The sequence below is a fragment of the Acanthopagrus latus genome, chromosome 12 (genome assembly GCF_904848185.1).
Source record: "Acanthopagrus latus isolate v.2019 chromosome 12, fAcaLat1.1, whole genome shotgun sequence".
Classification (NCBI taxonomy): Eukaryota; Metazoa; Chordata; class Actinopteri; order Spariformes; family Sparidae; genus Acanthopagrus; species Acanthopagrus latus.
The window spans coordinates 18737816-18763883 of record NC_051050.1 but is presented as its reverse complement, the minus strand read 5'-3'; the positions used below and the strand labels follow the sequence as shown (position 1 = coordinate 18763883).

Below are 26068 nucleotides of genomic sequence, written 5' to 3'. Positions count from 1 at the left end.
TAAAAGGATGTTATTAACACCCTTTTTTAAAACTGATATCTTCACTGCAGCTGCAAAGCTCAAAGTGTTTGCAGGCAGTGAGAGAGGCGAGAATGTAAATATTGTCTTTTCAAATCAGTTTGGGATCTTGGGGCTTCCACGGACTCAGGCGAGCTGTATGGAGCCCTTTATTCTGTTTTTTTTTTTATGTTTTAAAACAAGTCCCCATCTACATCAGTTGTTTAGGAGAGTTCTGCAATGCTGTTTTGACGTGAAGCTCCAGAAATGTTCGGTGAAAACTTCACCCGACTTTCCAATCAGCATGAGGGTGTGAAAAAACAGACTGAATTTTAACTTTTGGGTGAATCTACCCTTTAAGTAAAAGTACATGTGTAATATCAGCACATCTACTAAAAGTAAAAGTACTCCACACAGGAACATGAGCCGCTGTTATACTACAACGTTACTCTATAATAATCTGATTTTTATGGTGAAAAAATGCACAATTGGCACTTTTTTGCTGTATTCGGTCACGATGGAGCTAGTTTCAAGTGTTCGATATACTTAATTTAATTTATGTCACAAGCTGACCATATGTACAGTCTTATAAGCAAACCAGAGCTGACAGATAAATGTGGGAATTGAGTAAAAAAAGTGCTTCTTAAAAATTTTAGGTTGTGCAGTTCATGAGTACATGCACTTAGTTATTTTCCACCTCTCTCTTTAATGTTAATAATAATATCTACTACGTGACAGTTTTTTTTGTTCCTCCTGCAGCCTGTGGAGAGAGGGAGAGAGAGAGAGAGAGAGAGAGAGAGAGAGAGAGAGAGAGAGAGAGAGAGAGAGAGCTTTTATCTGGCCCGAGGAGGAGGAGGCCGGGGGGGGATGGTGCGGGGGGAGGCCGGGTGGAGGAGTGGGAGGAACTTGTAGAGTTGCCTGCAGATTTCATTGAGAACGCGGAAAGCACCAGGTTAACATCTATGAACTGAGACCTCCTGAAGACTTTCGCCACAACTCCGTGTCTCTCTCCGTGCTGGATTTACCTCTCGTATCTATTTATTTGGGATATTTATTTATTTTATTTTAATTTTTTTTTTTCAAGCCAACATCTGGAGTAAAACCTCCCAAACTGCGGATCTATGCCAACCCTACGTGGGAGTCAACGACATTTGTGAAGTTGAAGAGGAGGAATGTATCGTTTCTTTGTGATACTAACGTTTCTGATTCCTGCGATCGTCATCTCACAAGGTAAACTGATGAGAGAGTGTGTGTGTGTGTGTGTGTGTGTGTGTGTGTGTGTGTGTGTGTGTGTGTGTGTGTGTGTGTGTGTGTGTGTGTGTGTGTGTGTGTTTGTGTTTGTTCCTCTGCAGAGGCTGGCGAGGAAAAGTTTAGGAGAAGTTAGTGCATGATCAATATCTGTGTTTATGTGTACACAGAGATGTGTGTGTGTTTGTGTGCAGCTGATGATTAGAGACCTGAAGGTTCTTGTAAATCTGCTGGAAACTTTTTTTTTTTTTACTGGGTTATTTTAAGAGCTCCTCTCGGTCGTGGGAATGGATTCAGTACCAGTGCAGCAGCCTGGCGCTGCGCTGCGGTGCGGTGCGCTCTGGCTCGGCTGCAGCGCGCAGCAGCTTGTGAAAGTTATTTTACGCACGTTAACTGTTCATTTGGTGTCCACAGACCGGCGACAGGCCTGCCAGTGTGGCGGACCTTTGATACCTCTAATGCAGCAAAAACTTAAATGCACCAACATTCACGAGTTTCACTGCTCATTTCGCCTTTAATTGGTTGTTCTGGGTTTTTAAAATGATATTTGGATGCAGGCCTCGACCAACTTTTTAAAAAAGAAATTGTTCTGAGAACCGGTTTTAAATAACAGGGGAGATAATGGATGCTGGTGCGTGTGTTGGGGCAAAGGGGTGGGGGTACGCGAGGGAGGGGGGGGACACCTTTTGTCTGCATGTGTGGGAGAGTGTTGTGAGTGCCGGGTGGACTGTGTGTGCGGGGTGAGGGGGGTGGAGGAGGTGCTGTTATTCCCGTCTGCCGGTAAACAATGCCCGAGGAGAGTGTTTTATGGCTCGTGCTGGACTCTGATTTCTTTTGTCCCGCATCTGAGCCCCGCAGCTGCTGCGCTTTCCCCCGCAAAAGCGTGCGCTCCCCCCCTCCTCCCCACACACCCTCCCTCCCCCTCCTTTAAAAAAAAAAAAAAAAAAGCCACGCACCACGCGCTCTGGCCTCACCGGTGTCCACAACGGGGCTCCCCAAATGTCCCCTGCGGACAAGTGTGTAACAAATCAATTAAAGTTCAGCATGCCTATTAGAATTTAAAGATGAATTTTAAGATGTATTCCAAAATCGCCCTGATGGATAACTTCCCTCCAATATTTCCAAACTCTTGCTTAATCCCCCTTAATCCTCACATCTTGTTTAACAGTCTGGACTTCCACGTTTGTTGTGTTTCTAATATTTTTCATTTGCTCAACAGGTCTAAAATGCTCCCTGCCCACTGAATCATGCCTGAACGGAGGATGGTGTGAAGCCACCTCCAATGGAAATGGAGAATGCAAGTAAGTAACGACGTGAAGCGCCAGATGTTTCCATGCTGCAGACCACCAACACTTCCCTGCGTTTCATTTGTGCCCCTGTTTCGGAATTCGAGCGGCCTTACATGTGCAGCGTAGTGTAATTTCGGTACTTGAAAGTGCTTTTCTATTCTTTTCTTTTTTCTGCTCGGAAAAGAAAGCCACCGCGTATTCCCCCCTTTCATTCCAGCCTTTGAGCGGCCCCTGTGCCCAGCAACCGGGGGCCCTTGAGTTCCCTCTGCGCTGGTTGTGCCCCTGTATACCCCTGCAGGAGCCGCATTGCTCCGCGAGGCTGCACACATTCCCTGAAAAAGAAAAGAGTTTAAGAAGTGAAGAAATAAGAAGGAGAATGGAAAAAAAAGGAGAGCGCAGTTCCAGAGAGGTGAGGAGAGGGGTAGCTGGACAAAAGCCCCCCCCCGTCCTCATCGGTTGGCCTGTTAATGAATGCAAGACCCCTTCAGCAGCAAAGTGAGAGGACGCGTCCAGTCCTAAATCTTGTTTTTCTGTCCTTTCATGGGCGACAGCTGGGGCTCGCCCGCCGCCCGTCACCCATTGTCCTGCAGTCAGAATAATGCTGTGTGACTAATCTGAGTGGGGCTTCCCATCATGCCACAGCCACCCCAAACACCACAACACACACCAAACCCCTGCCACAACCCCCCCACCCCCTCCTCCTCCCTACAAGAGGCTTGTCTCCTGCTTTGTGAATGGACGCACCCCTCCCCTCTACCTACCCCCACCTCACCCGCTTATGATCTCCATTAGAAAGCCAGATGGCTGTGAAATGTAATTGGATTGGATGTCAAGAGAGTGAGATTAATTGGAATAAAGTGCAGAAATTCGAAGGCAAACAAGTGGGAACGGACAGAGGGGCAGGTTGCAGGGCCATTTGTTCGGGCCGTGGATTGATTTGAATTGCTCGTGGGCACAAACACCTTCCCTTTATTCCTACCTGTGAGCCTGCTGATTCCCCTCGAACACTCTTGTTCAAAGGTGAGGTGGAAGGAAGATGCCAGTCATTAGAGTTGAAGGACTTCGAAGTTTTCTGTGGTTTCCAGTTGTGGCATCATTTCTGTCCAACTGTAAAGAAGTTCAGGGGTGGCCTGGCTTTACCCCCGGGGCATGTGGTCATGGCAGGCGCTTCTCTGCTCTGAAGGGACAAGGGGGAGCCATTGAGGAGGCCATGCTGCTGCTCGCCCAGGGCCACCAATATCTAATCTGCACACTCCACACACACACACACACACACACACAGACCTTCACACAGACTCCCGCACGTGTGCACACACTCGTGCACAGAAAACTCTCCCTCCGCCTCCACAAAGCTGTTATTGTGGTCTCCATCTCTGCTCGCTCCAATTAAAAACAGACAGGATAAGAGCATCACTTCACCCACCCGCGGCCGCTCTTCCTCCCTGGTTTTCCTCCCATTAATCATTCATCCCTGCCAAGCCGGGGCAGCCATCAGTCACGGGTGCGCTGGGAGATTCAGCACCAGTGCATCAGGGGTCAGAGTGTAGCGTCTGTACGGGGAAGAGGCTTCCCATGATGTTTTTTTTTTAAATTTTGAAAAATGTTAAATTTAAAATTTAAATTTAAATATCTGAATTTTTTGCCCCATTAACTGGAAATTACAGATCGAAAGTGTGTAGTGACATAGCTGGAAAGTCCACCTGGGGAAATGTGTTTGCACCAAGGAAAACCAGACCAAAAAAGCAATGCCCCGCATTCAGATTATGGGCGATTGAGGTTAACATACACAGTCATATTTAGTGACAAAAGCTTAAAATACTTCGAACCCACGCATTCAGTTTGCATAGTTACCAGTGAGTCATGTTGTGGTTTTCGCTGTGAGCATATGGTGACACAGATTTGAGTGGTAAAGCAGATTTAAATCCTCTTCCAGCACCGTTCCCACGAGTGGGAGAACAGAGAGTGAAATCACATGCTGGCATAGAGAACAAGGTTAGGCTCGGTGTAAACTGTGGTAATCAGATGTCTTATGGACAGGTTTAGCGGGATTAAGCCTGTGTTGAGACCAAATTGGTTCTACAGTTCCCTTTTCCTGCTGAAAGGATGTTTTCTGTCCTTCCTGGTTCTAAAATTAGTCACCCTTAATTTAAATCTTTTCAATACAGATCATGTCTAAAAACAGGAACTGGCTTGTGTCCTGTTTTGTTTTCTTGATGTATATTTATCTCTCTGACATTGATTGGGCTCAGTTTTTCTCCCGAGGAGCTCACAGTAGCCTACAAAGGGAAGTTTTCAGGCTGTCCAGTAAATCTTAATTTAAGGCATGTTATTTTGCAACATCATCTTAGCCTAGAGTATCACACATATAACCTCAACGCTGCCTTTGGACAACATCAGGACATGTGAGGGGAAAACACAGACTAGCAAATCACATTCTAGCCTTTCATCTTCATTTGTTGATATGGTGAAATCAACACACAACATTCATTTACAATGCAACACTTCAAATATGTGATTTGAAAATTACTTAGCTGTGCAAAAATGTGAATTCCGCTCGTCATTATGCTCTGATGGCTACCCACTGCTATCTTGATCTGCTAAACAGAGTAGCTAGCTAGATCGGTTTAGTTTGCTAATTACTTAATTGTGTGTTAATTTACGTGAGGTGACAAACGAAACCAGCAAGATGTTTGTTCATCAAAACTGATTTTGAATGCAGGAAACAGCCAGGCAGAGTTTAGCTTCAGCCACAAATATCATATCCTTTTTCTTATTGGCTAACTTTGACTTAATATATATTTACCACTTTAAGCTAGCTGTGTTGTTTTTTTTTATTTTTAAAACAGAAACATTTTTTTCAATCCTTCAAACTTGAATGGGGAATAGAAATTTTCACAGACTTGGTCACATACTTTAGATTCGGGGAACTCAGAAGTTTGTCCAGACATGAAAGTGTACTTGTACAGTTTGTGGTGGGCAACTAGACACACGGAAACAACAACAAGCCGCCGTAATGGGGAAGCACTCGGTCATAGTTCTGTGAACTAAGAGGTTATCTGAAGGTCTGGGGCTTCCTGTTTCCCATGGAGTGGTACGCTGCTTAAAATCGTGTAAGGGCACAGACTTGTGTGAGTCAAATTTAGTTTCCACTTGTGAGACAGTAATGAGGGCATAGTGAAGTTGAAAGGTTGTTGACCTAAACTCCCCCGTTGCATGACTGACTGACTGCTTTGCTGAAATAGACACTGTTTTGGTCTGAGGTGACTGTTAATAATAAACTCAGAAAACATCTCAACCGTCTCGCTACATGTCTCGAATACTGCAAGAAGGTCTGACAGAAATAGACCCGAGACATTAAAATTGAGTGAAAGTCTGCAGTGCTTGGTGTGATCGGACCTCTCCGACCTTGCACAGAGCTGTCTGGTATTGCATATTGCTGATAAAATGTCTCGCACATAAAGGCCGTCTGGAGCGACCAGAGCACTGCTAAAAAGATGTTCCACTCTCCCTCAAGGAATGCCGCTCTTCATTTGTCCTCCTATAGGATTACCGAGCAGGTCTCTGTTAAAGCTCAGCTCCATGTGGGCTTAAGCGAATCAGAAGTATACAAGTGCATGACTGGGTCAAGTGTTCCTGCTGCGGTTGGGCTTTTATTGGGGTTTAAGCTCAGGCAGCTAAGGCTGCCACTCCCCTGGTTGGGCCCATTCCCTACATGCCAGAGCCCCTCTGATACTGAAAGTGGCTGATGGACCAGGGTGTCTAAACTAGATGTTGAGTTTCACGCTTAAGAACTTTTAGAGTAGCCTCAACAAGCTACTGGACGGGGTGGACCAGGACTGGATCTGATCAGGGTACTGTGAGTCTGGAGATCCTCAGAGCGGGGTGATCAAAGCACACTGTCAGAGCACAGAGATAAGAGGCTATTTAGCTTGAGTGGGTGCTGAAAGTTCACAGACATCAGCACAGGCTGTCAAATGCAGAAACACCAACTCCTCTGGCAGGTCAGTGTTGCACTACAGAAACATGTGCATGCTTTTTTTGTCTCGGAAAGAATGGGAAGAAGAGATGATATGCAGCGACCTGATTCATGGTTACCTGTGTAATCGACTCCAGGCTACATGTACTTTAGCAGATGTGTTGTCACTGATAACCATCGAGAGAAGTGGAGTGGCAGGCAGGTGTTTTTGCCTCGGGTTGGCTATGGAGTTCCCTACCGCTAAGGTGTTTGAAGTGTCGAAACTGTGTGTTTGTGTATTTTAAGCGTGAAAGTGATCTCACGGTCATTAGTCAAGCAGGTGCTCAGTCCCCATCACTGCAACTGACCCTCATAAATCTCTGCCCCTGCGAGACAGGAAATAGCTTAATCACTACCAAAATGATCTCTTTATGACCCCTCTCTTTGACACTTGTGAAAGCTATTTGGTTTTGCAAGATCCAACAAATTCCTTTGCTACTTGATAATGTTGGGAAAGTACAGTTTCAGGAACTCCTACTAAGAATGAACTCACTGTTGATCTGCTCCTGCAGTATCAAACCCACGATCCTTGTAAAGTTCAGATCAGTCATTTTGGTCTGACTCAGGATCTTTCCACACCCAGTACATTTCTCATTTCTCATTCCCTCTCAAAGATTCTCAGTTCGTTCCTGTCCTGTCCTGTCCTGTTCTGTTCTGTTCTGTTCTGTTCTGTTCTGTTCTGTTCTGTTCGTGGTCTGTCCGACAGATGTGGACCTCAGGGGTCAGACCTTGGCTGATGATTGGGGACATCAGCTTACTAGACAAAATAAATGAGGAGGAAGCGGCAGGAACAAATGGCCACTTAAGGAGAAACCGGGGGTGGGGGGAGTGAGTGTTGAGGAGATTGAGAAGAGAGACAGTCGTGTAATACTTTCATAAGCAACATGAAAGAAGGAACAAGAGTATAGATGTCACACTCGCGCACATAATTACTGTACGCCGCCCTCGGCCATTTACATAACATTTTCCACAGCGGTGGCATTTCCAGCGCACTGCTGGGCTGGTTTTGTGTCGGAGGATAAAGTCACCCCCAGAGTGGCAGATGGTAGATCAGGCCCAGCGGGGGAGAGAGGAGAGAGGGGAAAGAAGGCAAAGAGGCCGTCCCCACAGTCACAAAAGTGTTTGGGGTCAGAGGTCGGGGAAGCATCTGCTCCGGCCTGAGGGGACATTGCTTCGCTGGGAGAGACCTGTTGCCGTGGTGTGTGCTCCGTAGCCTTTCAGCATGTGGGTGGATCTTTATCTCCTGGCAGGCTGACTTCAGGACAAAGAGGATCTATTACAGTTAGTTAGCGTGGGATGACACACGCACACACACGAGCGCACACACACATCAATAATGACATCTGTTTCATGAAGCTGTGGAGCGAGGATTTTAAACCTGAAACAGTGATTATTCAGTGTGTGAAATGGGAAGCAGGCAAACTTCAAAGCCTCCTCAAATTGTTTTACAATCTTCTGCCAATTGGAGCTGTCTGGGCTCCCTGTTGGGCACACGAGACTGTTAAAAAGCTCTGATTGGTCTCACCTAACTAAGTCAACAGGGGAGTTCTCAGCAGTCCCGTGTGACTTAAGGGGAAACGCTGTAAAAAGCAAACTGCAGGGACTTGTAAAAAGTCAACACAGGGGAGAAAAAGCGGAGTCAAATGGCACAGACAGGGAGAGGGTAGGAACAGTCGTAAAAACAGGAACAGGTAAGGAGGAGTGGAATTAAGAATAAGTGCGGTGGTTCACGGGAGAGGTTGAGGAGACAGAAGTTGCAACAGCTGACTTCACATGGGTTCTTTATGTCCCCGGAGGAGAGGTTGGCTTGTCAGTACCCCCATCTGACAAGGGGACAGAGGGGAGGGAAGGAGGGAGGAGGGATAAGGGGGGGAAGGAGGAGGAGGAGGAGGAGTCCTGTCCAACAGCTGCCCTCATTAACATGCGCACCTGCTCCCTGTGGAGATACTTGGAGGCCAACAGATGCCGTCCCTTACACATAGACACTCACACAAGCCCCAATTCAAACATAAACACACTTTTTTTCTGACTTTAAATGCATCCACATGTGACAGACAGGACTGTTACATAAAGGCTGCATCAATACTAGTCATACTGAAAAAAACACCCTGGCGCTGCAAAAGGGTCGTCATCTTTGACAAGCTTTTTGTCCCCCTTTGGTTTCTATGTCCTCACAATCAGCCAGTTCGAGCTATGTGACTGTAGCAGCTTCCATCCTTAGTCTGGATAGGGAGGGAAGCACCCAGGGGCTTAGGGCCTAGACATCCAGAGCCGGCACAGTCCCCTTGATCTCTACGGTCATTCAGGATGAGTGTGGACAGCGCAGGGGTGAAAGGTAGATGGGAACGGGGCTGCTACGGCTAGACTATTTTGTGGCGTCTGTTGTCCCAGCAGAATGTGTTTTCAAGGTTCTGAGGGAGTCTAATCCAGAGAGACACACTAGAACAACACGCCGTCCCCGTCGCGCTCCAGTGGGACTTTTCCTGGGCGGGAAACTTTTACTCCCCCCTTCCTCTCCCCCCTCCTCTTAGTCCCCTTTTGTTTGGATAATTGTTCCCATGATTTTAGCGAAAAAAAGACCCTTGTTTTCTAATTATCTCTACTTCTGTCTTCTCCCAGGTGTCCCAGTGACTTCGTAGGCAACCGCTGCCAGCATCCAAGCCCCTGCAGCCCTTCACCCTGCCGGAATGGTGGCGAATGCCGAGCAGTCTCCCATGGCAACACATTTGATTTCCGCTGCGTGTGCCGCCTGGGTTTCACCGACCGTCTATGCCTGACCCCCACCAACCATGCCTGCATGAGCTCCCCATGTCGCAACGGAGGAACGTGTGATCTCATTACCCTCACTGCCTACCGTTGCCGGTGCCCACCTGGGTGGTCAGGTATGTAGAAAAAAGTTATCTGTTATCTTTTCACCATATTTCACCATAAAATGATGCAATACATCAGAAATTTGGTTGAGAACATTCAAAACTTCTATTAAAAATGTAAACAGAATGTGTAAGAATAACGAATAAGGACTGCTAGCTGCACAGCTAACTGAGCTAACTGGCTAACTGCAGCTTCAGTTGACAGCAGTTAACTCTTGTGATATGCTGCCCCCAATTTGTTTAATATGCATACAACAGGTGGACACTTCTTACATATTGCACCTTTAATGACCTGTCATTTTGTTTCCAAGGTAAATCATGCCAGCTCGCCAACCCATGCGCTTCCAACCCATGTGCAAATGGCGGCCAGTGCTCTGCCTTCGATTCCACCTACATCTGCACCTGCCCACCCGCCTTCCACGGTCAAACCTGCAAGCAAGACGTCAACGAGTGCGCCCAGTCTCCCTCTCCCTGTCTGAACGGCGGGGTGTGTGTGAACGAGGTGGGCTCGTACCACTGTCGCTGTCCTCAGGAGTACACCGGCCAACACTGCGAGACCCCCTACATGCCATGCAGCCCCTCGCCGTGCCACAACGGAGGCACATGTGTCCAGAAGGGGGACACCACCTATGACTGCAGCTGCCTGCCAGGTAACACAAATTATACATCAGCGCATAAGTAAGCAGTTTTTCTGTAGACATGAAGTTGGGGATGGCTAGAGCAGCAACACATTACACACTTGTTGTTTTACCTGTTACATCAGTTGACCTGAAAACCAGTCTGTTGTTGTAGTAAAGTCTGATTGAGTGGTTAGCCCCCTCCCCTCCCATCTCGCTCTGCCAGCCTTCTCACTGGCAGGATGCAGTCACACAGACGTTTCCTTCTGATAATCACCAGTGAGGCCTCTCAATACACATCAATGTATAGATATACACACCCTATTCATGAGGTCTCACACACACACAAATATGAGCTTGTGTGTTTGCCATCTTTATTGTGTTGGCACCAAAATCGGTCGTAGAGCTGTATAAAACTTTGGTTAATCTTGGGCAATTGTGGTCACTGCTGTTAGAGCTGTGTAGAAACTTTCCCTCTTCCAAACCACATTTTACGAGCACATCTCTATCTCTCTTAAACGGTTCAATATTTGGTCATATGTAAGTTTTCAGCTTGTCGGCCGTGTTATTGTCTGATTGAGCAAAGAGCAAGTTGTTTAGATATGCAGATGAATGAGGGATATTGTGGGGCTGTGTGTTAAAGTTTAACCCATGCTGTGTGTCTCTTGTGGGTGTCCGTGCTGGAATGCGGCAAGATAGCGAAGCTGCACGGGCACCTGCAGAGCTGCGGGTTGATAGTTAATCAGACTATCGCGGCTGTAAAACACCCACTCAATCCTTTGATGTTTGAGGAGGAGATAAATTGCACTGTCATCTGGCATTAAAACAATCTGCCACGAGGATGTGGAGAGCTTATCTGGAGCTTAAAAGTGCAGAGTGATAAGGAGAGGAAGAGGTGGTGTGATTATTAACTAAAACAAAAATGTTGCCAGGTCTTTTTCTGTGTCTTTTACGCTCCTCAGCTTCTCATATGTTGTCTCTTTTTGTTCTCTTTCTGTTCATCAGGCTTCACAGGTCAGCACTGTGAGCACAACATCGACGACTGCCCAGGTCACGGCTGCCAGAATGGTGGCGTGTGTGTGGATGGTGTGAACACCTACAACTGCCAATGCCCACCACATTACACAGGTTAGCTTTCGCTAAGATCACTGACCTTTTTGCAAACTTAGAAATGAAATCAGTACAACAAAGTGCAAAGTTATAAACTTGCCTTCACACTGTGCTAACTGTCCTATCAGGTCAATACTGCACAGAAAACGTGGATGAGTGCGAGTTGATGCCCAACGCATGCCAGAACGGAGGAACTTGCCATGACACTCATGGCAGCTACCACTGCGTCTGCGTCAACGGGTGGACGGGCGACGACTGCAGCGAGAACATTGACGACTGTGCCAGTGCAGCTTGTTACCACGGTGCCACCTGCCATGACCGCGTGGCATCTTTCTTCTGCGAGTGTTCTCATGGGCGCACAGGTACGACTCCGACCCAGACGAACTGCACACTGAGATGATGTTCCTAATGAAGTGATGAAGGTGCAATATATGATGGTAAAGCTTGATGACGAATTGTTCTCGCTGTGCTTGCAGGTTTGCTGTGCCACCTTGATGACGCCTGCATCAGCAACCCATGTCAGAAGGGTTCCAACTGTGATACCAACCCAGTCAATGGCAAGGCAATCTGCACATGTCCTCCAGGTTACACTGGGTCAGCCTGCAACCTGGACATTGACGAGTGCTCCCTCGGTATGCTGAGTTCAGAAATTCGATTATATACCATTTGCCTGCACAAACATGACTGAACATGTATGACAACTTGTATCTTAAATGTCGATTGTTGTAGGTGCCAACCCTTGTGAACACGGCGGCCGCTGCCTCAACACCAAAGGCTCCTTCCAGTGCAAGTGTCTTCAAGGATATGAAGGCCCTCGTTGCGAGATGGACGTCAATGAATGCATGTCTAATCCTTGCCATAACGATGCCACTTGCTTGGACCAGATCGGAGGGTTCCACTGCATCTGTATGCCAGGTAAACGGATGAATCCTTGTGATTTAAGAGCGTCATTAAACATTGAGAAAATACATCTGACTAATAACTCTTTCAATCTCAGGATACGAGGGTGTGTTCTGCCACATGAACACAGATGAGTGTGCCAGCCAGCCTTGTCTCAACAATGGCAAGTGTGTCGACAAGATCAACTCCTTCCACTGCGAGTGCCCAAAAGGTGAGAAAATATAAGTCAGGCGGATAGAGATAATGGAGTGAAAGTAATAGGGTCCTGGACAATGAGAGCATAGAAGAGGCTATAAAGGGGTGGATCATCAACCTAGCTGCTAATGAGTATAGCACGCCATATATGGCACACAGATTGAATGTGAATTATTTACTTCTACTAATAGTGTCACCAAAAGGTTTGCTTGTGGAAGGGACAGAGCAGATCAGGTTGCGGAAACATTAGCATATTTGGCGGGCACAGCGGGAGTTTGTGTAAGAGCTTAGCGCCAAAATTTGGGGGCAGGGATTGGTTTATGGCCGGTAAGCTGGAGGCCATTGTGTTTTGATTTGAAAGAGAGATTTCACTGCACAGTAAGAGCCGAGGAGGAGGAGGAGGAGGGTGGTGGAGGTGGAGGAAGTGTTGAGGAATGGTTTGTTTGGACCTTCAGTGTCCTGCGGACCTACTTCAGATGCAAATGAGCTTTTCTGTGCATTATGCACAGTGTAGCCGTGATATTCAGACTATAACGAGCTACATTATTTTAGGGGGATTTCTCACATTAAAGTTGGACTATGCAACATTTAACAGGCTTATAAACAAAGCAAAAGGGATTAGAGGTGTATTTTTTTTTTTTTGTAATTGTCCATCTTGGAGTCCTACAGTTCAAGAATAAAGGACTACATAACCAAATGTGTTAGTTAAAAAACAAAAACAGTAATCAGAAAAATAAAGGTTACAATCTTTTTTTTTCTTCATGCATATGCAGGTTTTTCAGGGAGTCTGTGTCAGGTGGACATTGACGAGTGTGCCAGCACACCCTGCAAGAATGGAGCCAAATGTACCGATGGCCCCAACAAGTACACCTGCGAATGTGCTGAAGGTAAAATCAAACCACTGGGTTTTTTTGGGTGCAAGATTTCATTGCAAATTTCCTCAATTTTTACCAGTTTCCATCCTAAAGAAAATGTTCACGACCTGGGTTTATAACAATTTTGTTGAAATGTTGGAAAATTACTTTTTAAATACTATTTCAAGTGTTTTATTTTCAAAGTTAACCAAACCAATGACTAACCCCATTGGTTATTGCAGGTATTAAGGAATTCAAAGTTATGTTTCACAATTGCATTTATAACAAATTAGATGTGATAACAGAAATTTTGGTTTCTGTACCTTGAAGGTGCTAGAGTAGTGCTTGAATTTTGTTCTTAAAAAGCTGTTCCAAGCCAGATTATTTTATTAAGTACTTATTCTTTTCTCTGGTAAAGGTTACACAGGGCAGCACTGTGAGACCGACGTCAACGAGTGCTACTCCGACCCCTGCCACTATGGCACCTGTAAGGATGGCCTGGCCTCCTTCACCTGCTATTGCCGCCCCGGCTACACCGGCCGCCTGTGTGAGACCAACATCAACGAGTGTCTCAGCCAGCCTTGCAAGAATGGTGGCACTTGTCAGGACAGGGAGAACACTTATATTTGTGCCTGCCCCAAAGGCACAGCAGGTGAGACATTTCAAGAACATCCAGCTCTGTCAGATTCATTAAAATGTGGAGACTTTCCTCTTTGCTAACATGTGGTCCAATCTACAGGTTTCAACTGTGAGGTCAACCTGGACGACTGTAAGAGCAAACCCTGCGACTACGGGAGGTGCATCGACAAAATCAATGGCTACGAATGTGCATGCGAGCCCGGCTACACAGGTGAGTGCTGGGTGGAGTTTACAGGTGCAGGGGGATGGTCCCCTGAGGTTTGGGAGGGGCAGGTAGGACAGGTGGCTGGCGGGTCCACTCCTGCAGAACAATGGTGTCAGATTGCCTGTGTGGGATGTCAGGGGGAGGTGGGGGCTTAGATAAAGGAGCACAGTCCCCAACCTGATACATACACACACACACAAAACGCTGACTTTGTTAGCCATTTGAAAAGGCTGTGACGTTTAGCCTGGAAAGAGTCTGTAAGGTGATACTTTAAAAGGCCTTTAATCACATAGCTGGTGTTTATTAGAGTGTAACTGCATGACGAATCCGGTAAACATCTCAGATTAATAGGTTGCACCTTATTTACTTCACCTGTAACATGCTCAAAGTGACAAAGTCTTTGCCCAACAAATGGACCACTCTCGTCTTCCTCCCTTTCATGGCCCAACAGAGCCGGTTCTGACTGGTAGTGGCTGTGTGATTATACTAGAAAGGGGGCAGGGAGGAACAAGTGTGTGTGCAGGCTTCTGTGCATCCCTCCTCCTCTTCCTACCCTCCATCTTTTTGTGCTGACGGGGTGAGTGTGGAGGGCACGGCGGGACTGAGACACAGAGGGACAGAGGACTATTGTAACTGAAGATCAGGCAGTTGGGCCCTCCCCTCCTGATTGATGAGGAGCAGAGGAGGAGGGGGATCAGAGGGGGGTTTAATTGTTACTCGGCAGTGTGTGAAAAGGGTCTGGCCTTCTGTCCCTGTAAACAGCCCTGGGTGAGGTTAGTTCTCCCTGGATGGGGGGTGGTGTGTATGTGTGTGAATAGGCAGAGCTGCTACAGCCCCCCCCCCCCCTTCTCTTGGCAGCACCTCCCCCTCTCAGATCCAGCTGAATCCCTCCTTCTGCCTATTCAACAGGGCCCCATTCAATCAATGCGGGAGAGGCGAAGGGGCCTCTAGGGGCCGCCAGGCTAGGCACACATTGGAGCTGCTACAGCTTCTGCCTGTTGAATGTTGAGGGAGTCTCTCTATTGTCCAAAAGCCACACAGTGCACTGTGCAAGCAGCTTATAAAGGTTCAAAGAAGACCACATAGGAGGGCAAAGTTTCAGGCAAAGCAGTTATTCATCAATTCACGTCTGTCAAAAAAAAAATATAAGCTGCACTGTCCTAAAATCGTTTCTCATTGCCTTCTAGGATCAATGTGTAACATCAACATCGATGAATGTGCCATCAACCCCTGTCACAATGGTGGTACCTGTGTTGATGGCATCAACAGCTTCACCTGCCTGTGTCCAGAGGGCTACAACGACGCCACCTGTTTGTCTCAAGTGGATGAGTGTGGCAGCAACCCCTGTATCCATGGCAGATGCCAGGACCTCATCAATGGGTCAGCACAGATCCAGTCTTTAAGTTGTATGAGCTGCAAAAAGTGGCATGAATAAAACACCACTGACCTTGACTTTCCTTTGATTGTAGCTATAAATGTACCTGCGACTCTGGCTGGAGTGGCCCAAACTGTGACATCAACAACAACGAGTGTGAGTCCAACCCATGCATGAATGGGGGAACCTGCAAGGACATGACCAGCGGGTACCACTGCACATGCAGAGCAGGCTTCACTGGTCAGTTGTAACCCTTCTTGTCACTTTTCAGTGTGAGTGTGTGCCTAGTCAGCCGCTATCTAACCTGAGTGTGCTCTTTAATCCCGCCACTGTAGGACCTAACTGCCAAACTAACATCAACGAGTGTGCCTCCAACCCCTGCCTCAACCAGGGCTCCTGCATTGACGATGTGGCTGGATACAAGTGCAACTGTTTGCTGCCCTATACTGGTATGACTCGTAGCTTATACACATGGGATGATGGAATGTAGTTTGCTGCTGACTCAGCTGTTTGTCTGAAAATACAAAGATAATCCTAGACTTTCCGCACAGAAGCCTCATCCCATCCTATCTCGTGTTGTTTTAGTGAATGGGGATGCCTTTTTTTGCATCTCTGCGTGGAAAGATTTGCCTGTAACAGTGTGTGTGTGTGTGTGTGTGTGTGTGTGTGTGTGTGTGTGTGTGTGTGTGTGTGTGTGTGTGTGTGTGTGTTTTGGAATAACATGCCATGGCGGCTAACATGACGCTAGAGCTGGAGCCTGCTCCAAGCCCTATTCCCACTTCCTGTTTCCTGTCTGTGATCGCACAATAGCAGGAAACAGGAAGGGCCTTCCTGTTTGGCTAAGTCGTCATGGAAATGGATAAGGAAGTGGGATGTAAACTGGGATTTATGAAACTCTTCGAAATGAAATCTTTGACAGGATTCTCAGATCAAATATAATGGGATTTTTTGGAGTCTGAAATATTGCTTTCACCTTACCAGCACAGTCTCAACATTGATGTTTTCTCTTCTCTGCCAGGTGACAACTGTGAGATCTTGCTGGCACCCTGCAGCCCCAGACCCTGTAAAAACGGTGGAGTATGTAAGGAGGCTGAAGACTACCAGAGCTTCTCCTGCATCTGCCCTGAAGGGTGGCAAGGTATCCACATATTCATTTTTGTTTCCCCTCTTCATGCATATATGGCCATAATCTGACCACCCTCAGGACAATGTGACTAACTTTTCTTCAATCTTTCTCTTCCCCTCAAGGTCAAACTTGTGAGGTTGACATCAACGAATGCGTGAAGAGCCCTTGCCGCAATGGTGCTATTTGCCATAACACTATGGGTGGCTACCAGTGCAAGTGCCAGCCAGGTTACACTGGCCAGAAGTGTGAGACAGACACTGACGACTGCAAACCAAGTAAGAAAGAGACTTTCACCATTTCTAATCTTCAATTCAAAACATCACTATTAAAAACGGTGATTTAATTTTCTTTCTTGTGCCTCAGATCCCTGCAGTAATGGTGGGCTGTGCCGCGATGGCATCAACAGCTTCACATGCACCTGTCTACCTGGGTTTCGCGGTGGCAGATGCGAGCAAGACATAAACGAGTGTGAGAGTAACCCCTGCAAGAACGGTGCCAACTGCACCGATTGTGTCAACAGCTACACCTGCACCTGCCCGCCTGGCTTCAGTGGCATCAACTGTGAGATCAACACCAACGACTGCACAGACAGGTAGCTCATCATCATAATCAAAATGTTGTCTGTGCTTGTTAAACTTTACTGAATAATCAGACTGAGGCACATCTTATAATGTTTTAACATTCTTCTTTCTTGTGTGTCTTCAGCTCTTGCTTTAATGGTGGCACCTGCGTCGATGGAATCAATGCTTTCACCTGCCTCTGTCTACCTGGATTCACTGGAAGCTACTGCCAGTATGATATCAATGAGTGTGACTCCAAACCTTGCCTCAATGGGGGATCTTGTCTTGACAGTTACGGGACATACAAGTGCACCTGTCCTCACGGCTACACAGGAGTCAACTGTCAGGTAGGGTGATGTCCTCTTTTGTCTCTGTGTTGGTTTCATGCTTTTTCCATTCGTTCTATTTTTTTAAGTGTTTCTTTTTTGTTTTCCTGTTAGAATCTTGTGCGCTGGTGTGATTCATCCCCTTGTAAAAATGGAGGGTCCTGCTGGCAGCAGGGAGCCTCTTACACCTGCCAGTGCCAGACTGGATGGACTGGTCTCTATTGTGACATCCCCAGTGTCTCCTGTGAGGTCGCAGCCAAGCAGCAAGGTATGAAAGCCAGACAAAAGTTATTTTACATCATGTTGATAATGCATTTTCTTTTAAACCTGTGACTGATATATTCTGTAACTCGTTCCTCTATGATTTCAGGGGTGGAGGTTGCTCACCTGTGCAGGAACTCAGGCCAATGTCTGGATGCTGGAAGCACACATTACTGCCGCTGTCAGGCCGGCTACACAGGGAGTTACTGCCAGGAACAAGTGGACGAGTGCTCACCTAATCCCTGCCAGAATGGAGCCGTTTGTACTGATTATCTGGGAGGCTACAGTTGTGAGGTAGGTTGATTTAAACTGGAATTAAATCACATGGAAATATACAGATATGATGTACAAAATCTGGTCATAAACAATAAATAAATAACACAATATTCCTACAATGATTCCTCAGTGTGTCCCCGGGTACCACGGTGTAAACTGCTCCAAAGAGATCAATGAATGTCAGTCACAGCCCTGTCAGAATGGAGGCACCTGCATCGACCTCATCAACACGTACAAGTGCTCCTGTCCCAGAGGAACACAAGGTATACACCTGCATAGCGTATCGTATGTGCACATTTGCAAAAAAAACAAATATGAGCACAAAAATGGGAATATCGCTAACCTAATGTTACTGTCTCCGGTAGGTGTCCACTGTGAGATTAACCTGGACGACTGCACTCCTTCCACCGACCCCCTGACCAACGAGCCCAAGTGCTTCAACAACGGCAAGTGCGTGGACCGCATCGGAGGTTATCAATGTGTGTGTCCGGCAGGCTACGTAGGCGAGCGCTGCGAAGGTGACGTCAACGAGTGTTTGTCCGACCCATGTGACCCGAGAGGCTCCTACAACTGCATTCAGCTCACCAACAGCTACCGCTGCGAGTGCCGCACCGGATACACAGGTACTGATCTTCATCCTGTAGCAACAAGAACATAACAACACTGTAGCTTGCCTGTGTGCAAATGTTGACATGTTGCTTCTGTTGTCCAGGTCAGCGTTGTGACAAGGTGTTTGACGGTTGTAAAGGAAGACCCTGCAGGAATGGAGGAACATGTGCTGTAGCCAGTAACACGCCTCATGGTTTCATCTGTAAATGTCCTCCTGTGAGTACAGCTGAATGATGCCTCTTCAGTGATAATTCTGCTTTTCAAAGCACAGTGTCATAACCTCAGTCAATCTCTGTTTCTGTAGGGCTTCACCGGCTCCTCCTGCGAGTATGACGCTCGCTCCTGTGGAAGTCTAAACTGCAGGAATGGAGGCACATGTGTCTCAGGCCACCTGGGCCCACGCTGCCTCTGTCCACCAACCTTCACTGGACCTGAGTGCCAGACCCCCACCGACAGCCTCTGCATCTCCAACCCCTGCTATAACGGCGGCACCTGCCAGGTCACCCCAGACGTGCCTTTCTTCCAGTGCAGTTGCCCAAGCAATTTCAACGGCCTGCTGTGCCACATCCTGGATTATTCCTTTGTAGGAGGCTTCGGCCGAGACATCACCCCTCCTCCGGAAGTAGAGGTGAGCTGCGAGATTCCTCAGTGTGACGAGTGGGCGGGGAACCACATCTGTGACTCGTTGTGCAACAACCACGCCTGTGGCTGGGACGGAGGAGACTGCTCGCTTAATTTTGATGACCCTTGGCAAAACTGCTCTGCAGCCTTGCAGTGCTGGCGCTACTTCAACGATGGGAAGTGTGACGGCCAGTGCAACAGTCCTGGGTGTCTCTATGATGGCTTTGATTGTCAGGGACAGGAAGGACAGTGCAAGTAAGTGTCCAAAACAAAACAAAACAACATTTCAGTTGTAAGAGTCATATAGTTACAGATTATTTACCCAGTCTCCTCCTTTCTTTCAGCCCGCTGTATGACCAGTACTGTAAAGACCACTATGCTGACGGCCACTGTGACCAGGGCTGCAACAATGCAGAGTGTGAATGGGACGGCCTGGACTGTGCCAACAACATGCCAGAGAAGCTGGCAGACGGGCACTTAGTCCTTGTGGTCCACATCCCCCCAGAGCAGCTTAAAAACCGTTCCTCAGCCTTCCTTCGAGACCTCAGCAGCGTTCTCCACACCAATGTGGTGTTCCGCCGCGATGCCAAAGGGGAACCGATGATTTTCCCATACTACGGCAACGAACAGGACCTGGTTAAACACAACGTGCTGAAGCGCTCCGCAGATGGTTGGCCCGAGTGGGCTTCAGTGCCGGCTAATGTTTTGGGTCAAGTGAAGGAAAGTGTGACAGCCATGGTCAGCCCTCGAAAACGCAGAGAGCTGGATCCTGTGCAAGTCAAAGGGTAGGCACCACAGAGAAATCACAGTTAAAAACATATCAGTAATATTCATATTTGTATTACAGGAAAGTGTAATATGTTAACATTTCCACTTATTTTTGCTTGTAGATCTGTGGTGTACCTGGAGATTGACAACCGCCAGTGTTACCAGCAGTCAACTGAATGCTTCCAGAGTGCCACCGATGTAGCTGCATTCCTCGGAGCGCTGGCCTCCAGTGGGAATCTCAATGTTCCCTATATCGAAGCTGTCACCAGTACGTATCTCATATCAAGCCCTTTTTTTAAACTACATGTTCAATATTATTGAAAAATGACTTAACGTTGAAATACTATCTTTCCAGGTGTGAGACCTACTCCCCCAAACTCAGAGCTCTACCCCATGTACGTTGTCTTCCTGGGCCTGGCTGCTCTGGGTTTTGTCTGCCTTGGCGTTCTGGTCTCTCGCAAGAGGCGACGAGAGCACGGCCAGCTCTGGTTTCCTGAGGGATTCAAAGTGTCGGAGCCAAGCAAGAAGAAGCGCAGAGAGCCGTTGGGAGAGGATTCTGTAGGATTGAAGTAAGTAGAGTTCAAAAGTGGAGTAAGAAATCACCAGGGTTCTTTACCATTTGTGTTTTGTGTTTAATGTCATGTGACTAAACTAACCTGCATCCTCTTTCCTCAGGCCTATGAAAAACTCTGACATAAATCTTATGGATGACAATCAGAATGAATGGGATGATGAAGATCCAGATTGCAGGCGCTTCAGGGTAAGACAAACAGTTTCAGTCTTCTGTTGTCTAAATGTTTTCCCAAACGTTTTATCCTGAACTGTTTCGATGTGTGCTACTGATGCTGATGTTGCGATGACTGGTGTTTCTAGCAGTTCGAGGAGCAGGCCATGTTGGAGTTGTGTGATCATACCGACCACAGGAAGTGGACACAGCAGCATCTGGACGCAGCTGACCTACGTATAGCGTCGATTGCTCCTACGCCTCCTCAGGGAGAGATTGAGAACGACTGCATGGATGTCAATGTCAGGGGACCTGGTGTGTACAGAATTATTTATTATATGTCATCGTGAAAACCCCTTAAAATGTTTTGTAATCTTCTGCGCAGTGACAGACACATGACTGGGAACTATAATCCTCTCACTTCTTCTTTCAGATGGTTTCACTCCCCTGATGATCGCTTCCTGCAGTGGCGGAGGACTTGAGACCGGTAACAGTGAAGAGGAAGAAGATCCCTCTGCAGAAATCATCTCTGACTTCATTTACCAGGGCGCCAACCTCCACAACCAGACTGACCGTACAGGCGAGACTGCGCTCCATCTGGCTGCTCGGTACGCCCGATCTGATGCCGCCAAACGCCTCCTGGAATCCAGCGCCGACGCCAACGTGCAGGACAACATGGGCCGCACTCCTCTTCACGCTGCTGTGGCCGCAGATGCACAGGGAGTTTTCCAGGTGACTTATTCCTCCACAGGACTCTCGTATCTCTCAGTTTGATTTCTGATAAAGTTTATCCAGCAGTTTTAAGGCACCAAACTGAACAAGTCTTTGTCCTTTCAGATTTTAATCCGCAACCGTGCCACTGATCTTGACGCCCGCATGCATGATGGAACAACACCTCTGATCCTGGCAGCCCGATTGGCTGTTGATGGCATGGTGGAGGAGCTTATCAACTGCCACGCCGATGCTAATGCCACCGATGATTCTGGTAGCTAACATTTTATCTAGCATCTCCACGGTCCATGAAGAAAGGTCTTCTATTGTATTGAGCTGTTATCATAAACAACCCTCTTCCTTTCCCTCCGTAGGTAAATCTGCTCTTCACTGGGCCGCGGCTGTAAACAACGTGGAGGCTGCTGTGGTGCTACTGAAGAATGGTGCCAACAAGGACATGCAAGACAACAAGGTTTGTGAGAATCATGTGACTGTGATGGCGGTATTTACACCTTTCATAGTAGGATACCAAATAGATTAACTGTTCTTTTTTTTGTTTATTTTTATCAGGAGGAGACACCGCTCTTCCTTGCAGCCCGTGAAGGCAGTTTCGAGACCGCCAAAATTCTTCTGGAGCACTTTGCAAACCGGGAGATCACTGACCACCTCGACCAGCTGCCCAGAGATATCGCCCAGGAGCGCATGCACCATGACATCGTCCGCCTTCTGGATGAGTACAACGTGGTCAGGAGCCCCGGGCTCCATAGTGGTCCCCTGAGCACCTCCAGCCTATCCCCTCCTCTCTCCTCCCCCAATGACTACCTTAGCAACCTGAAGCCCAACCTGTCTGTCAAGAAGGTTCGCAAACTTAGTGCCGGAGGAAAAGGAGGGAAGGATGGGGGCAAAGGTAATAGGATGAACAAGAAGAAGTCACTGGATGGTAAGGGTAACTTGCTCGACACGTCAGCTGTCCTCTCTCCAGTTGATTCCCTCGAGTCGCCACATGGTTATCTGTCTGATGTGGCCTCTCCTCCCATGACATCACCCTTCCAGCAGTCCCCACCCATGTCTCTAAATCATCTACAAGGCAGTGGAGACCATATGGGGCAGATGAGCATGTCTTTTGACCCTAACCCTCCCCGTCTCTCCCACCTGCCGGTGTCCAGCCCCAACAGTCAGGGTGTAGGTGGAGGCAGAGGAGGTCAGTTAGACTGGCTCACCAGGATGCACCCAGGCGTAGGCCAGCAAGGAAGCTTCAGCCAGGCGCCACCCATTTCCCACAATATGATGGGTACTCTGCATGGCGTCAGTACTGCCACCCTGTCTCAGATCATGGGCTACCAGAACCTGCAGACCAGCCACCTCGGCTCGTCCACGCACATGATGCAGCAGGCTCACTCGCGGCAGCTCCAGCACCAGAACTCAAACTCCACCACGGCTGGGCAGACCCTTAACCAGAGTTTCCCAAACATGGAACTGAACGGCTCCGACATGCAGCAAAACAACGGCTCAGGCCGCTCTGTGCCAATCCACACCGTAATGCCACAGGAGACACAGATCCTCGGCAACCAGTTCCTCACCCCTCCCTCCCAACATAGCTATTCTGGCCCCATGGACAACACACCCAACCACCAGCTACAGGTGCCCGACCACCCGTTTCTAACTCCCTCCCCCGGCTCCCCCGACCAGTGGTCTAGCTCGTCGCCGCATTCCAACATGTCCGATTGGTCGGAAGGCATCTCCAGCCCGCCTACAAGTATCCATTCGCAGATGAATCTGATCCCAGAACAGTTTAAGTAGAGACTTTTAAAATGGACAGAACTGTTTAGCGGAAAGAAATATATGAACAGAGTGTGACAACCCTGTCTCAAGACTGCTCCTGTTTTTTTTATCAGTTTTTATACTAACGATAAAAACAGTTTTAGTAATTTTGTATTTATTTATGTGCTTTTTTTGACCTGAAATTTAAAGAAGATGCTTTTATATTTATGCTTTTTTATTTTTATTTTTGTTCTGTTATGTATGGGAAAATTAGAAACCATTTAAAAGGAGTGCGTATCAGAAAAAAAAGACTCCTAGATGTGTACACTGGCTATTTATTTGTGTCTTGTGTTGCTTTATTCACTGGACTTATTTTAATCTTTTGATGCATCGGCTACATTTTATTTTTGGGATTTGCATTACGTTTTGTACAGATTTCTTTTCAACTTTTATAGATTATTTTAAAATTTTCAGTATTAATTAATTATATTTTAACCTCTTTTGTCTTCTAAGTGACACAGGTTTTGTTACTGAAATACATTTCACTAAGTCTTATCACTGAGTCTGTGTTAGATGATGATCAAATATATATATAAAGTGTCGCCTGTCATGATGTTGCTAGCTACACTGTCCTCTCTTGGGAAAATGAGAAAGAGAATATTTGAACTGAGTAAACACAGATCTTGTCATTTACTGCGGAGATTTGGGACCTAAAAGCACAAAGCAAATATCTTTTTTATCAGTTTAGAGATGCTTTTCTCAAGAGTGGAAAGTAAGTCTAAATCAACCTGAGCCTATTTTTATGGTATGGTGGTCTGGGCTGGTGCTGAATAATTGATTTGTGATCATTTGTGATGCAAGGACCGTTTCTTTGATTCATATTTTGTATCCCAATTCAGTGATTATGGTTACCATGTTTAACCTGTTAAGTGTTAAATTGCAGACCTGTAGTAGAAATGTTACATTTGCCACAGTGTAAGATAGTGCCAGTGTGATTTTATGCGTTTTTCCTAAGAAAAGCAATGTATTTGTGAGATTTCTTGTAAAAAAAAAAAAAAAAGAAAAGTAAAAAAAAAAAACAGAAAATGTCTTCGAGGTGGAGAACATTGTTTGTTAAATAAATGGGGACCTTCGTGTGTTTTAACATCACCTGCACTTTGTAAAGGAGTGTGGTTTAAGGTGTTTAAATGTCATGTTTTATAAACTAATTCAGAGAAAAGAGATGTTTTTAAGAAAAGATGTAATTCAAAATCAATGTTCATGCAAAGTTGTAGTTTGCAAAGAAGTATTTCCTGATTAAAAATGTTTTGTAAAAATGGTCTTGATTCAATAAAAGCTGCTGTTAAGCGTTACTATGTTGCTTCCTCTCCTGCTTTAACTTTCTTCTTTGAAACAGTATGTATATGACAGCAGTATTGCCTCACCTGTAGTTCCTGTGGATGTAGTGATTGAAAAAGTATTCAGATCTTCTATGCAAGTAAACACACCAACATAGACATGTAAAAATACTGTGTTACAAGTGAAGGTATTGCACGGAAAAATACAACTCAAGTAAAAATACAAATATGTTAAACAGTTAAAAGTGCTGGTGTGGTCCCCCTGACTGTTCTGACATCATTAGATTTTATAATACTGAAGCATCAGTGTGTAAGCAGCATGTCATTGTTTTGGTTGTTGGAGATAGAGCTAGTGTTAGCTATTTAATATACAATTAGCTAGTTTGGTTCCCATCCTAAGTTTCATCAGATCCCGCCAAAGGGTAACTACATTAAAATTAGTGCTCATTAGATGATTAACAGGAGTGGAAACAAGAAAAAAAGAGTTTTAATACACAAATGTTTTCAATTTTTCTCTTATAACTGATTGTTGGTTAAATGATGTCTTATTTCAGCATTTATTTGCATTAAGTAATGTGAGGAGTTGTGTTTGTTTCAAGGAGGAAATGCCTGTTGAGCAGTGATGTAAACAGCTCGTAGAAATCTGAAATGTGACATGACGACACGTAGTAATTTTGTACGGCATCAAAACCAAAATGGTCTGATATCACCTGTTATTATTTCGTCATGTGTTGTATTTTAAAAGCTTGATATATCAGTCACTCACCATACGTTCAAATATCAAACTTAACATAACATTGGAAATACCCAAGTTAAGGACAATAAGCCTACCTACCTCAATTCTACAAATAACAGTACTTGTGCTTCATCACTGCATACATGTAAAAAGAAGACAGGTCCTGGGAATTAAAAGCAGTAAATCACAACAGGTGTCTGAGGCCCTCTAGTGGTGTTAGTCTGATAGTACCACAGTGAAGACGATCTCACTACTGTAGGCGAGAGGTTTCACACTTGAATATATGAATATCACCTTAAAAACATGGCAGTTTCAGCAGTAACATAGAATTTATGTTAAAGTAGGTGCTTGGAAAGAGACAGAAATAGCGAGGCCACTGAGAAAACCAAGGTGTTTCCTTTTCCCCTGATAGATCCCATATCAATCCCTTGAAATAATAATAAGGGGCCAATGGATTTCATACTGTCATTGCTTAAACTATGCCACGGATCAAGCCTATTGATTCTTGGTTAAGTGTGTTAAATGTACAGTGTCAGAGAAAGGGGCTGCCAGAGTCTGTTCACCCTGCTGCCATGATGCTAGGCCCTAAAAGTGAAAGTCAACTGTATGAATATCATTAAGTCTTAAAGTATCTGATATTAAATGTACTGCAGTCTTAAAAGTAATTTTCTGTCAATACAATTACTCTAATATCAACTTAAGTATCATGTAAAAGTACATTTTAAATATATTCACATGAAGAGAATATGCTGTATTGTATGTGTTGATCGATTATTGGATCGGACTTTTTCTGATTATCAGAGTCAGTGTTTTTTGTTATGCAATTGCTGAGATACATTTAAATAATAAATGACATTTACTTCGGATAAAGTATTTCATTGTTTGTTAACAGTGAAGTAACTACTATGTGAAGTTTAATAATCTATAAAATGATCATT

The 26068-nt window shown here is 46.1% G+C and overlaps 1 protein-coding gene across 3 annotated transcripts; it reads left to right on the top strand.

Moving 5' to 3' along the window:
* Window positions 1-917: 917 nt before the first annotated feature.
* On the top strand, window positions 918-24409 carry notch1a (notch receptor 1a). 3 transcript variants are annotated; one of them, XM_037116469.1, is made up of 34 exons: window positions 918-1227; window positions 2465-2546; window positions 9169-9431; window positions 9731-10069; window positions 11042-11164; window positions 11275-11508; window positions 11623-11778; window positions 11876-12061; window positions 12144-12257; window positions 13015-13128; window positions 13514-13747; window positions 13835-13945; window positions 15127-15319; window positions 15409-15554; window positions 15650-15763; window positions 16333-16452; window positions 16563-16715; window positions 16804-17032; window positions 17146-17347; window positions 17441-17594; window positions 17697-17881; window positions 17994-18126; window positions 18229-18486; window positions 18576-18688; window positions 18777-19348; window positions 19438-19878; window positions 19984-20129; window positions 20217-20430; window positions 20537-20621; window positions 20738-20900; window positions 21019-21317; window positions 21423-21570; window positions 21671-21768; window positions 21867-24409. In XM_037116469.1, exons 1-34 carry the CDS (start codon window positions 1170-1172, stop codon window positions 23094-23096), a joined length of 7410 nt encoding a protein of 2469 aa, XP_036972364.1. In that variant the 5' UTR covers window positions 918-1169; the 3' UTR covers window positions 23097-24409. The 3 variants fall into 3 exon arrangements, with proteins under 3 accessions (XP_036972364.1, XP_036972363.1, XP_036972366.1); XM_037116468.1 differs by having other exon boundaries at window positions 20735-20900; XM_037116471.1 differs by lacking the exon at window positions 15650-15763 and having other exon boundaries at window positions 20735-20900.
* Window positions 24410-26068: the final 1659 nt, after the last annotated feature.